This window comes from Dendropsophus ebraccatus, chromosome 1, assembly GCF_027789765.1.
Source record: "Dendropsophus ebraccatus isolate aDenEbr1 chromosome 1, aDenEbr1.pat, whole genome shotgun sequence".
Classification (NCBI taxonomy): Eukaryota; Metazoa; Chordata; class Amphibia; order Anura; family Hylidae; genus Dendropsophus; species Dendropsophus ebraccatus.
Genome location: NC_091454.1, coordinates 4,919,751 through 4,938,402, shown reverse-complemented (window position 1 = coordinate 4,938,402; position 18,652 = coordinate 4,919,751). Strand labels below are relative to the sequence as shown.

The following is an 18,652-nucleotide window of genomic DNA, read 5'->3' as shown; positions in this document are numbered from 1 at the left end:
GAAGTATTACAGCGAGGGTGCTGTGTACATGCAGGGCTCCAACACACCTCCTCTCTGTCAGGATAAAGCTGCTGCTGAAGGCATTATGTATCGGGGGAGACTTTGGCCTGGGGCAGCTGCCCCCTCTGCCTACACTCCTGGTAACAGTGCAGGGGGTGGGCGGGCTGTGGGTGCTGAGTCCAGCCTTGCAGGGGGGGAAGCATGGATGGGTAAACAGATTAATTACCCATCCAGATTGCGCCCCGTGTCATCTGGCGCCCAAGGCCATCGCCTACCCCTGCCTACTCTTTGTCCCGGCCCTGTCACGTTCCACCACATTCTGGAAGCGATCCATACAGTCTACACGAGACTGGACAGGATAGAATCCAGGATTCTTGGTGGAGTGAAACACATTGTTGTGAATGACACCTGGTTCGCCTATGCCCTGTAAATCCAACAATGACACAAGAGCCTGTTGTTCAGAGAAATTCTTCCCAACAAACTCGGCAATCCCATCAGAAAAATCATGCGCAGTGTGAACAGTGTCAACATCAAAAAAATGTCTACGCACAGTGAGACTGCGAACGAATTTGTTAACATCACATAGTATAGAAAAAGTATAGAAAAAGCATTGGGTACATTGGTGGGCGCAAAATTTAAACCTTTAGACAAAACAGAAATTTGATCCTGGGATAACACCCGAGTAGATAAGTTCATTACGGTTTTTTTCTCCCCTGGCTCCTCAACTCGAAGAGCACCGAAGAGAGCCAACAGTTGGTGAGCTGATTACTTTCTCTACAGCACAGGTAGAAGGCAGTACAGGCCATGTAGTACAGGTAGAGGGCAGTACAGGCCATGTAGCACAGGTAGGGGGCAGTACAGGACATGTAGTACAGGTAGAGGGCAGTACAGGACATGTAGCACAGGTAGAGGGCAGTACAGTACATGTGGCACAGGTAGAGGGCAGTACAGTACATGTGGCACAGGTAGAGGGCAGTACAGTACATGTGGCACAGGTAGAGGGCAGTACAGGACATGTAGCACAGGTAGAGGGCAGTACAGGACATGTAGCACAGGTATAGAGGAGTACAGGACATGTAGCACAGGTAGAGGGCAGTACAGGACATGTAGCACAGGTAGAGGGCAGTACAGGACATGTAGCACAGGTAGAGGGCAGTACAAAACATGTAGCACAGGTAGAGGGCAGTACAGGACATGTAGCACAGGTATAGAGGAGTACAGGACATGTAGCACAGGTAGAGGGCAGTACAGGACATGTAGCACAGGTAGCGGGCAGTACAGGACATGTAGCACAGGTATAGAGGAGTACAGGACATGTAGCACAGGTAGAGAGCAGTACAGGACATGTAGCACAGGTAGAGGGCAGTACAGGACATGTGGCACAGGTAGAGGGCAGTACAGGACATGTAGCACAGGTAGCAGGCAGTACAGGCCATGTAGCTCAGGTAGCGGGCAGTACAGGACATGTAGCTCAGGTAGCGGGCAGTACAGGACATGTAGCTCAGGTAGAGGGCAGTACAGGACATGTAGCACAGGTAGAGGGCAGTACAGGACATGTGGCACAGGTAGAGGGCAGTACAGGACATGTAGCACAGGTAGCAGGCAGTACAGGCCATGTAGCACAGGTAGCGGGCAGTACAGGACATGTAGCTCAGGTAGAGGGCAGTACAGGACATGTAGCACAGGTAGAGGGCAGTACAGGACATGTAGCACAGGTAGAGGGCAGTGCAGGACATGTGTACCAGGCTTCTTGTACCCGCCGACAGCTGGTCATGTGACCCCATATTTCCTGCTGAACATTGAATGTGATTGGTCTAATCTCTCAGTGAAGTACAAGCTCCTCCTCTCAGACTCCTTGTTACCTTTATTACAGATGGGACCAGGAAATGTTACACAGATAAGACTTTATTATAAGACGCAACAATTATCAAATGTCTGACCCCACAAATATCCCTTTAACCCTTACATTGACCTGATCCACAGGCCTCACCCTCATAGTCCGTAGTACCACTGCTCCATCCTTATAGAGTCCAGTATGTCATGTAAACTGGGATCATCACAGCTGGGTGCGGGCAGGTCACTGGGGGTCCGGCCCCTCATGGTCGTCCCGTCTTCCCAGGCTCCACATTTATCGACTTTGGCACCAAAATAAATATAAAAGACCCGTTTGTCCTGAGTGACGGGGGAGGAGTGCGGCTCCGATCCCTGAGATCACAGGAGTGGGCGTGGTGTCTGACTCCGCCTCCTGTAGCTTATTCTGACTCCTCCTCCTGGGTGTCTGGGATTCCCAGAACTTTTTCCTAGAAAATAAAAAAAAATGTACTGTGAGGTAAGAAATTGCCAATTCTGCCCCTTATTATCAGATCATATAACACCTCCCACCCCCCAAGGTCTGATCACTGCCCCCACCCCGCCTGCATTGTCCCCATCCCCCCTCACCCATCCTCCATGCTCCTTGATCCATTGGCTGTAGTTTTCCTTCAGGTATCTGGCTCCAAACCCAAACATCCTGTTCATGGGATGATTGTCTAAGGCGGTGAGCTGGGTGGTGGCGTGGACGCACAGGGCGATCTTACTGCTCTGCTGCACCTCCTCCGGGTCTGTGTCAGGGACCATTTGGTTCGCATAGGTCTCTGTGAGTCTCCTGAAGAAGCTGTAAGACCAACAGGGCTGGACTCTCTGGAAAAAGCTCTGCTCCTGCACAATCTGGGGGGGGGGGAGGGGGAAAGACAGTGGGGGCATTAATAACCAGAGGATGTGTCACAACAGCACCACCTGCAGGCGGCCTGGTGTCCCTGCACCCCCTTCAATAATAATATGTACAATACATAGCACCACCTGCAGGCGGCCTGGTGTCCCTGCACCCCCTTCAATAATAATATGTACAATACATAGCACCACCTGCAGGCGGCCTGGTGTCACTACACTTCTTCGATTGAATGGACAATACATGTATAACAGCACCATTTCGAGGATTCCTTATCCAGCGCTACAAAAACATGGCCACTTTTCCCCCTCTCTTGTCTCCACATTGGGTGGGGTTTCAAACTCAGTTCCATTGAAGTAAATGGAGCTTAAAAGGACAAGTGCCATGAAAACCTTTTTCCCAGTAATTGAAGCACATTACAAAGTTATATAACTCTGTAATGTGCTTCAATCATCTATCTGCCTCCCTTCCCTGTCTTTTCCCCCCTCCACCCCCCACCAGGAAGTGTCCTAACTCACACAGACCTGATTACTGTCGTCACCGTCACCAGGCTCTTCTCTCAGCTCCTTCTCCTGTTACACTAGCCTCCCCCCTCCCCTGCCTTGTCAGGTGACAGGCTTGCTCAGCTCCCATTGGCTGAACAACTGCAAGCCATCACATGTCACATCTCACTTGCTTATCTTCCCTCCGACTGACTCCGGCACATAGGCAGCCCCCCCCTCCCCTCATACCCTCTCTCCCCCCTCCCCTCATACCCTCTCTCCCCCTCCCCTCATCCCCTCTCTCCTGCTGCCGTGGACTCAGTGAAGGAGTCATGTCACTAGAGAAGATAAGCTGAGGAAGCAGAGTCACCTGACAAGGAGGGGAGGGGGAGGCTGGTGTAACAGGAGCTAGAGCAGCCCTCCTGCTGATGACTCATCCTCACAAGAAGGAGCTGCCTGGTGACGGTGACGACAGTAATCAGGTCTGTGTGAGTCAGGACACTTCCTGGTGGGGGGTGGAGGGGGAAAAGACAGGGAAGGGAGGCAGATAGTTGATTGAAGCATATTACAGGGTTATATAACTTTGTAATGTGCTTCAATTACTGGGAAAAAGGTTTTCATGGCACTTGTCCTTTAATTGCAAACCGCACCTGAACTGGAGACAGGAGAGGGAAAAGTGGCCAGGTTTTTGTAGCGCTGGATAACCCCTTTAAATTACAGCACCGCCTCAATGATAGGGACAGTGCTCAAAGGGGAAGAGATTTATTTGTTTTTTCAAATCAACTGGTGTCATAAAGTTAAGCAGATTTGTAAATTACTTCTATCCAGTCTTCCAATACTTATCAGCTGCTGTATGTCCTGCAGGAATAGGCATATTCTCTCCAGTCTGACACAGTGCTCTCTGCTGCCACCTCTATCCATGTCAGGAACTGTCTAGAACAGCAGCAAATCCCCATAGAAAACCTCTCCTGCTCTGGACAGTTACTGACATGGACAGAGGTGGCAGCAGAGAGCACTGTGTCAGACTGGAATTAATTTACCACTTCATGCAGGACATGCAGCAGCTGATAAGTACAGGAAGACTGGAGATTTTTTAATACAAGTAATTTACAAATTCATATAACTTTCTGGTGTCAGTTCCCCCTTAATGGTGCGTTCACACCTACAGGATCTGCAGCTGATTTTCTGCAGCAGATTTCATTTAAATAACTGAACACAGCATCAAATCTGCTGCAGATCCTGTAGGTGTGAAAGCACCCTAACAGTGACAAATGCAAGCTCAATAATACGTATACAACAGCACCACCTGCAGACTGTTAGGTGTTACTGCATTTTCTTAATACAATACAATACATATAAAATAGCTCCACCTGTAGGCTGCCTAATGGTATTGCATGTCATATGAACTGTACAGCTGGTACTAAAGAACGTGAATCCACAATGTAGAATAAAACCGTGTGGTTTCTCTGACTGTAAATCCTAGGATGACATAGGGAGTGTGTCCGTACATTATATCATGGCGCTATAATCACCTCCTTATTCAGTTTGTCGCCTTCTCTCCTCAGAATCGCCACGATTTCTTCTATCAAATTCTCCTCACCTGAAAGGAAGAACAGATGAGCGGGAGCGGACACTTCACTCCTATCTGAGTATAAGGATGCCTTTACACAGAGAGATTTATCTGACAGATTTTTGAAGCCAAAGCCAGAGACACTTCGCACAATCTGAGAAAAGATGACTTTTTACTGGAACAAGCACCATGACATATGATATAATATGAGGTATGAAAACTGCTAAATTTACCCTTTACACCTGTGTAGAAAAGTCAGAATGCAAAAAGGGGCGGACAGTGTCACTTTAAGTCAACGATCAGTGAACATTGTGCATGTCAGCTGATCAATGATTTAAAATAGGACCTATTACACAAAACGATTATTGGACGGTAATCAGCCAAGTATGGCCGATAATCGCTCTGTGGAATAGTACCCCGAGAGGTGTAAGCGGGGCCGGAGGGGTCACTGCAGCAGGGCTATACACAGCACCATGGCTGGCATAGTGTATACAGTGGAGACTGCAACAGTATACAGACCCTGCACCGCCACCGTATATACAGACCCTGCACCGCCACAGTATATACAGACCCTGCACCGCCACCGTATATACAGACACTGCACCGCCACAGTATATACAGACCCTGCACCGCCACCGAATATACAGACCCTGCACCGCCACAGTATATACAGAGTCTGCACCGCCACAGTATATACAGACCCTGCACCGCCACCGTATATACAGAGTCTGCACCGCCACAGTATATACAGACGCTGCACCGCCACAGTATATACAGACGCTGCACCGCCACCGTATATACAGACCCTGCACCGCCACAGTATATACAGACCCTGCACCGCCACAGTATATACAGACCCTGCACCGCCACAGTATATACAGACCCTGCACCGCCACAGTATATACAGACCCTGCACCGCCACAGTATATACAGACCCTGCACCGCCACCGTATATACAGACCCTGCACCGCCACAGTATATACAGACCCTGCACCGCCACCGTATATACAGACACTGCACCGCCACCGTATATACAGACCCTGCACCGCCACCGAATATACAGACCCTGCACCGCCACAGTATATACAGAGTCTGCACCGCCACAGTATATACAGACCCTGCACCGCCACCGTATATACAGAGTCTGCACCGCCACAGTATATACAGACGCTGCACCGCCACAGTATATACAGACGCTGCACCGCCACCGTATATACAGACCCTGCACCGCCACAGTATATACAGACCCTGCACCGCCACAGTATATACAGACCCTGCACCGCCACAGTATATACAGACCCTGCACCGCCACAGTATATACAGACCCTGCACCGCCACCGTATATACAGACCCTGCACCGCCACCGTATATACAGACCCTGCACCGCCACCGAATATACAGACCCTGCACCGCCACAGTATATACAGAGTCTGCACCGCCACAGTATATACAGACCCTGCACCGCCACCGTATATACAGAGTCTGCACCGCCACAGTATATACAGACGCTGCACCGCCACAGTATATACAGACGCTGCACCGCCACCGTATATACAGACCCTGCACCGCCACAGTATATACAGACCCTGCACCGCCACAGTATATACAGACCCTGCACCGCCACAGTATATACAGACCCTGCACCGCCACCGTATATACAGACCCTGCACCGCCACCGTATATACAGACCCTGCACCGCCACAGTATATACAGACCCTGCACCGCCACCGTATATACAGACCCTGCACCGCCACAGTATATACAGACCCTGCACCGCCACAGTATATACAGACCCTGCACCGCCACAGTATATACAGACCCTGCACCGCCACAGTATATACAGACCCTGCACCGCCACAGTATATACAGACCCTGCACCGCCACAGTATATACAGACCCTGCACCGCCACAGTATATACAGACACTGCACCGCCACAGTATATACAGACCCTGCACCGTCCCAGTATATACAGACCCTGCACCGTCCCAGTATATACAGACGCTGCACCGCCACAGTATATACAGACGCTGCACCGCCACCATATATACAGACACTGCACCGCCACTTTATATACAGACACTGCACCGCCACAGTATATACAGACACTGCACCGCCACAGTATATACAGACACTGCACCGCCACAGTATATACAGACACTGCACCGCCACAGTATATCCATGAGTGTGTGGCCTCTTACCGTCTCCGTCGTGCTGGACGCTCGGCTGTCTCCTCAGTCCCCTTAATGCCAGGCCGTCCTTATCTTTCTTTTCCAGGTTCTGGATGATATTTCTCAGTCTCTGGACGAGTCCTCTGACCTTCGCCTCCTCCCGATTCTCTGCAATCAGGTAACAATAGAATTAAAGGGGTTCTCCGATATCTGGTAAGTAAAAATACCGCAGAAGCATATAGCAGAACCTGTTTGTGGGTGTCCATCTATGTCAGATAATATGCTTGGTCCTACAATTCCCAGAATGCATTGCTTTCTCTCAGCCCTCCCACTTGACTCCTGCCATCTCCACACCCAGGGCTGCTGCAGAACATTCCTCTAAACAAGTCAGCAATACCAGTAGGAGGCGGGGTCAGATACCACACCCCCTCCCATCATCTCAGGGATTGGACGGCAGCCCTCACCCTGACATTCTCATAAACAACATGTTACTCACCGGGTGAAGAGCATTTCATCTTCTCCTTCTCTTTTGGAGGCCGCAGACACTGTGGAGTGAACTTCCAGCGACGTCTCTTCTTTTTCTCTTTTTTAGGAGGGGCCGTGGGTTTGGCGCCACCTGCATTCCCCTCCCCATTAGAGATGGCGCCATCCTTCTTCATAGGTGTGCGGCTCATCAAGTCTTGGAATCTACTGTTGGGTAAAGTGCGCTGTGCGTAGACCATCAACATGCGGAACTCAATGCCATCCTCCTCCTCCTCCAGAGGAACATTGTGCAACGCGTCATCCTGCACCGACACCATGGCTGCCGAGAGAGAGAGAGAGAGAGAGAGGGAGGGGTCAGTATAATAACAGTTATATCCATGTACATAGAAGGCAGTATTATAGTAGTTATATTCCTGTATATAGGAGCAGTATTATAGTAGTTATATTCCTGTATATAGGGGGCAGTATTATAGTAGTTATATCCTGTATATAGGGAGCAGTATTATAGTAGTTATATCCTGTATATAGGGAGCAGTATTATAGTAGTTATATCCCTGTATATAGGAGCAGTATTATAGTAGTTATATTCCTGTATATAGGGAGCAGTATTATAGTAGTTATATTCCTGTATGTAGGGAGCAGTATTATAGTAGTTATATTCCTGTATATAGGAGCAGTATTATAGTAGTATATCCCTGTATATAGGGGCAGTATTATAGTAGATATATCCCTGTATATAGGGAGCAGTATTATAGTAGTTATATTCCTGTATATAGGAACAGTATTATAGTAGTATATTCCTGTATATAGGGAGCAGTATTATAGTAGTATATTCCTGTATATAGGAGCAGTATTATAGTAGTTATATTCCTGTATATAGGAGCAGTATTATAGTAGTATATTCTTGTATATAGGAACAGTATTATAGTAGTATATTCCTGTATATAGGGAGCAGTATTATAGTAGTTATATCCCTGTATATAGGAGCAGTATTATAGTAGTTATATCCTGTATATAGGGAGCAGTATTATAGTAGTTATATCCCTGTATATAGGAGCAGTATTATAGTAGTTATATTCCTGTATATAGGGAGCAGTATTATAGTAGTTATATTCCTGTATATAGGGGGCAGTATTATAGTAGTTATATCCCTGTATATCGGAGCAGTATTATAGTAGTTGTATTCCTGTATATAGGGGGCAGTATTATAGTAGTATATCCCTGTATATAGGAGCAGTATTATAGTAGTTATATTCCTGTATATATAGGAGCAGTATTATAGTAGTTATATCCCTGTATATAGGAGCAGTATTATAGTAGTATATTCCTGTATATATAGGAGCAGTATTATAGTAGTTATATTCTTGTATATAGGAGCAGTATTATAGTAGTTATATTCTTGTATATAGGGAGCAGTATTATAGTAGTTATATTCCTCTATATAGGGAGCAGTATTATAGTAGTTATATTCCTGTATATAGGAGCAGTATTATAGTAGTTATATTCCTGTATATAGGAGCAGTATTACAGTAGTTATATTCCTGTATATAGGAGCAGTATTATAGTAGTTATATCCCTGTATATAGGGGGCAGTATTATAGTAGTTATATTCTTGTATATAGGAGCAGTGTTATAGTAGTATATTCCTGTATATAGGGGCAGTATTATAGTAGTTATATCCCTGTATATAGGAGCAGTGTTATAGTAGTATATTCCTGTATATAGGGGCAGTATTATAGTAGTTATATTCTTGTATATAGGAGCAGTATTATAGTAGTTATATTCTTGTATATAGGGAGCAGTATTATAGTAGTTATATTCCTCTATATAGGGAGCAGTATTATAGTAGTTATATTCCTGTATATAGGAGCAGTATTATAGTAGTTATATTCCTGTATATAGGAGCAGTATTACAGTAGTTATATTCCTGTATATAGGAGCAGTATTATAGTAGTTATATCCCTGTATATAGGGGGCAGTATTATAGTAGTTATATTCTTGTATATAGGAGCAGTGTTATAGTAGTATATTCCTGTATATAGGGGCAGTATTATAGTAGTTATATCCCTGTATATAGGAGCAGTGTTATAGTAGTATATTCCTGTATATAGGGGCAGTATTATAGTAGTTATATTCTTGTATATGGAGGGGGGTATTATAGTAGGGGGGGGTATAGGGGTTAGTAGATCAGGCTGGACAGGTTGTGTAGGTTTTATGTTACTAACACAGTGAGTTGTTTTTTTTACCCTTTGCCTCCAATAGCTATAAAACCTTATATGATGACTCGCGGTCTATTACACACTATGGTGAAAAAATGTCACAAAACAAACGCCCACCCTGACAGTATCTGAAGACATATGATACAGAAGTCAGGTATCAGGATGACATGTCGGTTATTCATTCTCCTATGACTGTAATAATCTTATGACAATGACACTTTGTCCTGGGGGACTGATCACTTCCTCTTAGCTTCCGTGTTAAGGAATCCAGGTTCTCGCCAATCATGTGACGTCAGCTTTAACCCCCTCCTGTAATGATAGGGTTAATAGCTGCTCCTTGTGTCACAGCTGTGGCGGTGGCGGTAGCAATGGTGGCGGAGGGGGCGTGGGGGGGGGAGAAGTGAAACTGAAATCTGTGGTTTGTGGCTTCATACAATTCACCTCAACACCCCCCATAATAACTGTCACAGCTGAGGATTTGTTACATTTGCATCCACTGACAAGGAAACAGCTGGGACACAGACTGATACAATGTAACAACTTGTCAGGAAGTTGCACACTTATTTATTTTTTAAATGTTACATTATAAAACTATCGGCAGGGGGTGTGGGGGTATCTATTTATTGCTGGAGGTTGTTAGACCCAACTAATAACGCGATTGATTATTATCAGTGTCCTGAACGTCCAAACAGCGGCCAAGAGATAACTTTAAGGATCACATGATCACCTTACGGGAAACGCAGACACGTCCATAAACCCTCCTATTCCGAGCACATCTATAGGTATGCGGTAATAGAAACTGCATGTGCAAAAGTATTCACCCCCCTGGGGCGTTTCCACGTAACAACAAGTGTGCGAGCCACCCGATTAAATAAGCAATCTGCAACACAAACTAGCACGGTGCATAAGTATTCACACGCACCCCCTCCCCCATGTGGTCAAAACTACTCAGTACTTCCACCACCGCCTATGGCTGTGACCCCCGAGAATCAGAGAGTCCCGTAAAGTATCTGCCCCCCTGGTGACAGTAACACTACCCCGCAGCTCCATGACTCCTCAGCCCCCTCAGTGTGAGCACACCAGACCTCTCACCTGCTCTTCCTGAAGGTCGCTGTGTTGTATGTAGCAGAGCTGAGCGCAGGGAACTCCTCGAAGTCTGGAACTGAATGTGAACTGAGGACTTGGCGGAGATCACTAGTGACAGGCCCCTCCCCCCTCTGGGCGGCAACCACGTCAGATGATAATGAGTCAACATGTCAGGAAAGTCCAACACAGAAACAAACCTGCAGCTGTGAATAGAAGCAACTTCAGGAGGGGGGAAACCCCCACCGTAACCCTAAGACCACATTTATATCTCCCACATGTGCCGTCACCGAGCTCCAATGCTGTTACTAATTATTACACAACAAATAGGGAAGTGTGACGACCCTGTGATGTCATTTCCTTTTAGACACTTCAGCTGCTGAAATGGTAGGTCAATAGGTTTACTGACTAGAAGGGCGGGGCTGTGACTACCTCTATACACAGGGGGTGGGGCTGTGACTACCGCTCTATACACAGGATATACAGGGGGCGGGGCTGTGACTATCTCTCTATACACATGATATACAGGGGGTGGGGCTGTGACTACCGCTCTATACACATGATATGCAGGGGGCGGGGCTGTGACTACCTCTCTATACACAGGATATACAGGGGGCGGGGCTGTGACTACCTCTATATACACAGGATATACAGCGGGCGGGGCTGTGACTACCTCTCTATACACAGGATATACAGGGGGCGGGGCTGTGACTACCTCTCTATACACGGGATATACAGGGGGCGGGGCTGTGACTACCTCTCTATACACAGGATATACAGGGGGCGGGGCTGTGACTACCTCTCTATACACATGATATACAGGGGGCGGGGCTGTGACTATCTCTATACACAGGATATACAGGGGGCGGGGCTGTGACTACCTCTCTATACACAGGATATACAGGGGGCGGGGCTGTGACTACCTCTCTATACACATGATATACAGGGGGCGGGGCTGTGACTATCTCTATACACAGGATATACAGGGGGCGGGTCTGTGACTATCTCGCTATACACATGATATACGGGGGGCAGGGCTGTGACTACCTCTCTATACACAGGATATACAGGGGGCGGGGCTGTGGCTCCCTCTCTATACACATGATATACAGGGGGCAGGGCTGTGACTACCTCTCTATACACAGAATATATAGGGGGTGGGGCTGTGACTACCTCTCTATACACATGATATACAGGGGGCGGGGCTGTGACTACCTCTCTATACACATGATATACAGGGGGCGGGGCTGTGACTACCTCTCTATACACATGATATACAGGGGCGGGGCTGTGACTACCTCTCTATACACAGGATATACAGGAGGCGGGCTGTGACTACCTCTCTATATACATGATATACAGGGGATGGGGCTGTGACTACCTCTCTATACACAATATATACAGGGGGTGGGGCTGTGACTACCTCTCTATACACAGGATATACAGGGGGCGGGGCTGTGACTACCTCTCTATACACATGATATACAGGGGGTGGGGCTGTGACTACCTCTCTATATACATGATATACAGGGGGCGGGGCTGTGACTACCTCTCTATACACAGGATATACAGGAGGCGGGGCTGTGACTACCTCTCTATATACATGATATACAGGGGGCGGGGCTGTGACTACCTCTCTATACACAGGATATACAGGGGGCGGGGCTGTGACTACCTCTCTATACACAGGATATACAGGGGGCGGGGCTGTGACTACCTCTCTATATACATAATATACAGGGGGCGGGGCTGTGACTACCTCTCTATACACAGGATATACAGGGGGCGGGGCTGTGACTACCTCTCTATACACAGGATATACAGGGGGCGGGGCTGTGACTACCTCTCTATATACATGATATACAGGGGGCGGGGCTGTGACTACCTCTCTATACACAGGATATACAGGGGGCGGGGCTGTGACTACCTCTCTATACACATGATATACAGGGGGCGGGGCTGTGACTATCTCTATACACAGGATATACAGGGGGCGGGGCTGTGACTACCTCTTTATATACATGATATACAGGGGGTGGGGCTGTGACTACCTCTCTATATACATGATATACAGGGGTGGGGCTGTGACTACCTCTCTATACACAGGGTATACAGGGGGTGGGGCTGTGACTACCTCTCTATATACATGATATACAGGGGTGGGGCTGTGACTACCTCTCTATACACAGGGTATACAGGGGACGGGGCTGTGACTACCTCTCTATATACATGATATACAGGGGGCGGGGCTGTGACTACCTCTCTATATACATGATATACAGGGGGTGGGGTTGTGACTACCTCTCTATATACATGATATACAGGGGGCGGGGCTGTGACTACCTCTCTATATACATGATATACAGGGGGTGGGGCTGTGACTACCTCTCTATATACATGATATACAGGGGGCGGGGCTGTGACTACCTCTCTATACACATGATATACAGGGGGCGGGGCTGTGACTAACTTTGTACACATGATATAAAGGGGGCGGGGCTGTGACTACCTCTCTATACACAGGATATACAGGGGGCGGGGCTGTTACTACCTCTCTATATACACAATATATACAGGGGGTGGGGCTGTGACTACCTCTCTATACACAATATATACAGGGGGCGGGGCTGTGACTTTCTATACACAATATATACAGGCTGGTGTCAGCAGTAATAGGTCCTGTTTGTTGTAATGGTGTGTGAGGTGGTGACATCTTGAATTTTTTATTATGACTCATAACATAACAGTGGTGGTCACCATAGTAACCAACATGATTACATCAGCCATATTGAAAAAAAATGAAAGTAAGGCTGTGATTGGTTACTGTGGCGCCCACAGTAACCAATCACAGCCTTACTTTCATTTTCTTTCAGTATGGCTGATGTAATCATGTTTATGTGTTTATGCTGAGCCCCAGTAATATCTGCCCAGTTATGTGATTACATAGAGCAGGGGCCCTCAACTGGTCCTCAACCTGTATACTGAGCTGCGCTGCTCCCCTTTGCACATATACTATTGGGGGAGCGCACAAAGGGACTATATACTACTGGGGGAGTACACAGGGGGGCTATATACTACTGGGGGAGCGCACAGAGGGGTTATATACTACTGGGGGAGTACACAGGGGGGCTATATACTACTGGGGGAGCGCACAGAGGGGTTATATACTACTGGGGGAGTACACAGGGGGGCTATATACTACTGGGGGAGCGCACAGAGGGGTTATATACTACTGGGGGAGTACACAGGGGGGCTATATACTACTGGGGGAGCGCACAGAGGGGTTATATTCTACTGGGGGAGTACACAGGGGGGCTATATACTACTGGGGGAACGCACAGAGGGGTTATATACTACTGGGGGAGTACACAGGGGGGCTATATACTACTGGGGGAACGCACAGAGGGGTTATATACTACTGGGGGAGTACACAGGGGGGCTATATAAGGGCCGGTGATAGAGAAAAAAATGCCACTTTTCCCGCTAATAAGCAGCAATTTTGTATGTAAATAGTTCAACAACATTGGTGAAACGTTAAAGGGGTTATCCAGCGCTACAAAAACATGGCCACTTTACCCCCTACTGTTGTCTCCAGTTCAGGGTTCAGGTGCAGTTTGCAATTAAAGAGGATGTACCTGATGGTCCATTAGAATGAATGGAGCGTCACCGGCTTCCCCGTGACAGCACCGTTCGATCCGTCGGTTTAGATTAAAGAGGATGTACCTGGTGGTACATCCTCTTTAAGCTCCATTTACTTCAATGGAACTGAGTTTCAAAACCCCGCCCAAACTGGAGACAACAGTAGGGGGAAGGTGTTTTTGTAGCGCTGGATAACCCCTTTAACAAAACACGTTTCCTACTGATGTTCAGCTCAGACCTTCACCTGACAATAGACCCCGGTAAGTGGAGCCTCACCAAAAGTTGTTGAGTACCCCTGCCATAGAGGAATGTATGACAGCAGTATATAGCAGCAGCTGAGGTGTATAATGATGAGGTTCTGCAGCAGCTGAGGTGTATAATGATGAGGTTCTGCAGCAGCTGAGGTGTATAATGATGAGGTTCTGCAGCAGCTGAGGTGTAGTATGAGGTTCTACAGCAGTTGTGGTGTAGTATGATGAGGTGCTGCAGCAGCTGAGGTGTAGTATGATGCGGTTCTGAAGCAGTGGAGGTGTAGTAAGAGGTTCTGCAGTAGCTGGGGTGCATTACGAGGTTGTGCAGCAGCTGAGGTGTATTATGATGAGGTTCTGCAGCAGCTGAGGTGTAGTATGATGAGGTTCTGCAGGAGCTGAGGTGTAGTAAGAGGTTCTGCAGCAGCTGAGGTGTAGTATGAGGTTCTACAGCAGCTGAGGTGTAGTATGATGAGGTTCTGCAGCAGCTGAGGTGTAGTATGATGAGGTGCTGCAGGAGCTGAGGTGTAGAATGATGAGGTTCTGCAGCAGCTGAGGTGTATTATGATGAGGTTCTGCAGCAGCTGAGGTGTATAATGATGAGGTGCTGCAGCAGCTGAGGTGTATAATGATGAGGTGCTGCAGCAGCTGAGGTGTAGTATGATGAGGTGCTGCAGGAGCTGAGGTGTAGTATGATGAGGTGCTGCAGCAGCTGAGGTGTAGTATGATGAGGTGCTGCAGCAGCTGAGGTGTATAATGATGAGGTGCTGCAGCAGCTGAGGTGTATTATGATGAGGTTCTGCAGCAGCTGAGGTGTATAATGATGAGGTGCTGCAGCAGCTGAGGTGTATAATGATGAGGTGCTGCAGCAGCTGAGGTGTAGTATGATGAGGTGCTGCAGGAGCTGAGGTGTAGTAAGAGGTTCTGCAGTAGCTGAGGTGTAGTATGATGAGGTGCTGCAGCAGCTGAGGTGTATTACGAGGTTGTGCAGCAGCTGAGGTGTATTATGATGAGGTTTTGCAGCAGCTGAGGTGTAGTATGATGAGGTGCTGCAGCAGCTGAGGTGTAGTATGATGAGGTGCTGCAGCAGCTGAGGTGTATAATGATGAGGTGCTGCAGCAGCTGAGGTGTATTATGATGAGGTTCTGCAGCAGCTGAGGTGTATAATGATGAGGTGCTGCAGCAGCTGAGGTGTATAATGATGAGGTGCTGCAGCAGCTGAGGTGTAGTATGATGAGGTGCTGCAGGAGCTGAGGTGTAGTAAGAGGTTCTGCAGTAGCTGAGGTGTAGTATGATGAGGTGCTGCAGCAGCTGAGGTGTATTACGAGGTTGTGCAGCAGCTGAGGTGTATTATGATGAGGTTTTGCAGCAGCTGAGGTGTAGTATGATGAGGTGCTGCAGCAGCTGAGGTGTAGTATGATGAGGTGCTGCAGGAGCTGAGGTGTAGTATGATGAGGTGCTGCAGGAGCTGAGGTGTAGTAAGAGGTTCTGCAGTAGCTGAGGTGTAGTATGATGAGGTGCTGCAGGAGCTGAGGTGTAGTAAGAGGTTCTGCAGTAGCTGAGGTGTAGTATGATGAGGTGCTGCAGGAGCTGAGGTGTAGTAAGAGGTTCTGCAGTAGCTGGGGTGCATTACGAGGTTGTGCAGCAGCTGAGGTGTATTATGATGAGGTGCTGCAGGAGCTGAGGTGTAGAATGATGAGGTTCTGCAGCAGCTGAGGTGTATTATGATGAGGTGCTGCAGGAGCTGAGGTGTAGTAAGAGGTTCTGCAGTAGCTGGGGTGCATTACGAGGTTGTGCAGCAGCTGAGGTGTATTATGATGAGGTGCTGCAGGAGCTGAGGTGTAGAATGATGAGGTTCTGCAGCAGCTGAGGTGTAGAATGATGAGGTGCTGCAGGAGCTGAGGTGTAGTAAGAGGTTCTGCAGCAGCTGAGGTGTATAATGATGAGGTTCTGCAGCAGCTGAGGTGTAGTATGATGAGGTGCTGCAGCAGCTGAGGTGTATAATGATGAGGTTCTGCAGCAGCTGAGGTGTATTATGATGAGGTTCTGCAGCAGCTGAGGTGTATAATGATGAGGTGCTGCAGCAGCTGAGGTGTATAATGATGAGGTGCTGCAGCAGCTGAGGTGTAGTATGATGAGGTTCTGCAGCAGCTGAGGTGTAGAATGAGGAGGGTGTGCAGCAGCTGAGATGTATGATGAGGTTCTGCAACAGCTGGGACATGTATTATAATGAGTTTATACATTTACAGAAAACCTTATATGTTCTGTATAATCTGCTGCCTGTTCTCTAGGTTCAAGATAAGGAGAAAATAGAAAACACATTGAGATCAACAACCATCTACTGCTGGAGCTCTGACAAGAAAGTCAATAGCTCCACCCAGTGGCCAACACAAGGTATAGCTCAAGGGTGATGTCACTGCTGATCTCTAGTGATGGATAGGCTGTATTGTCAGTGATGTCACTGATCTCTAGTGATGGATAGGCTGTATTCTCAGTAATGTCACTGATCTCTAGTGATGGATAGGCTGTATTCTCAGTGATGTCACCGCTGATCTCTAGTGATGGATAGGCTGTATTCTCAGTGATGTCACTGATCTCTAGTGATGGATAGGCTGTATTCTCAGTGATGTCACCGCTGATCTCTAGTGATGGATAGGCTGTATTCTCAGTGATGTCACCGCTGATCTCTAGTGATGGATAGGCTGTATTCTCAGTGATGTCACCGCTGATCTCTAGTGATGGATAGGCTGTATTCTCAATGATGTCACCGCTGATCTCTAGTGATGGATAGGCTGTATTCTCAGTGATGTCACCGCTGATCTCTAGTGATGGATAGGCTGTATACTCAGTGATGTCACTGATCTCTAGTGATGGATAGGCTGTATTCTCAGTGATGTCACTGATCTCTAGTGATGGATAGGCTGTATTCTCAGTGATGTCACCGCTGATCTCTAGTGATGGATAGGCTGTATTCTCAGTGATGTCACCGCTGATCTCTAGTGATGGATAGGCTGTATTCTCAGTGATGTCACCGCTGATCTCTAGTGATGGATAGGCTGTATTCTCAGTGATGTCACCGCTGATCTCTAGTGATGGATAGGCTGTATTCTCAGTGATGTCACTGATCTCTAGTGATGGATAGGCTGTATTCTCAGTGATGTCACTGGTCTCTAGTGATGGATAGGCTGTATTCTCAGTGATGTCACTGCTGATATCTAGTGATGGATAGGCTGTATTCTCAGTGATGTCACTGATCTCTAGTGATGGATAGGCTGTATTCTCAGTGATGTCACCGCTGATCTCTAGTGATGGATAGGCTGTATTCTCAGTGATGTCACTGATCTCTAGTGATGGATAGGCTGTATTCTCAGTGATGTCACCGCTGATCTCTAGTGATGGATAGGCTGTATTCTCAGTGATGTCACCGCTGATCTCTAGTGATGGATAGGCTGTATTCTCAGTGATGACACCGCTGATCTCTAGTGATGGATAGGCTGTATTCTCAGTGATGTCACTGATCTCTAGTGATGGATAGGCTGTATTCTCAGTGATGTCACTGCTGATCTCTAGTGATGGATAGGCTGTATACTCAGTGATGTCACTGATCTCTAGTGATGGATAGGCTGTATTCTCAGTGATGTCACCGCTGATCTCTAGTGATGGATAGGCTGTATTCTCAGTGATGTCACCGCTGATCTCTAGTGATGGATAGGCTGTATTCTCAGTGATGTCACCGCTGATCTCTAGTGATGGATAGGCTGTATTCTCAGTGATGTCACCGCTGATCTCTAGTGATGGATAGGCTGTATTCTCAGTGATGTCACTGCTGATCTCTAGTGATGGATAGGCTGTATTCTCAGTGATGTCACTGCTGATATCTAGTGATGGATAGGCTGTATTCTCAGTGATGTCACTGATCTCTAGTGATGGATAGGCTGTATTCTCAGTGATGTCACTGATCTCTAGTGATGGATAGGCTGTATTCTCAGTGATGTCACTGCTATTAACTAACCCTTATAAATCACACAGACACAATGAAAGGATATACACAC

At 47.5% G+C, this 18,652-nt stretch overlaps 1 protein-coding gene across 1 annotated transcript; it reads right to left on the bottom strand.

Annotated features, from left to right (window-relative positions):
* Window positions 1-1,887: 1,887 nt before the first annotated feature.
* Window positions 1,888-10,982, bottom strand: BCL2L14 (BCL2 like 14). Its single transcript, XM_069951400.1, has 6 exons — window positions 10,723-10,982; window positions 7,425-7,730; window positions 6,959-7,096; window positions 4,722-4,789; window positions 2,440-2,706; window positions 1,888-2,300 (listed from the first exon to the last, which is right to left on the bottom strand). Exons 1-6 carry the CDS (start codon window positions 10,883-10,885, stop codon window positions 2,253-2,255), a joined length of 990 nt encoding a protein of 329 aa, XP_069807501.1. The 5' UTR covers window positions 10,886-10,982; the 3' UTR covers window positions 1,888-2,252.
* Window positions 10,983-18,652: the final 7,670 nt, after the last annotated feature.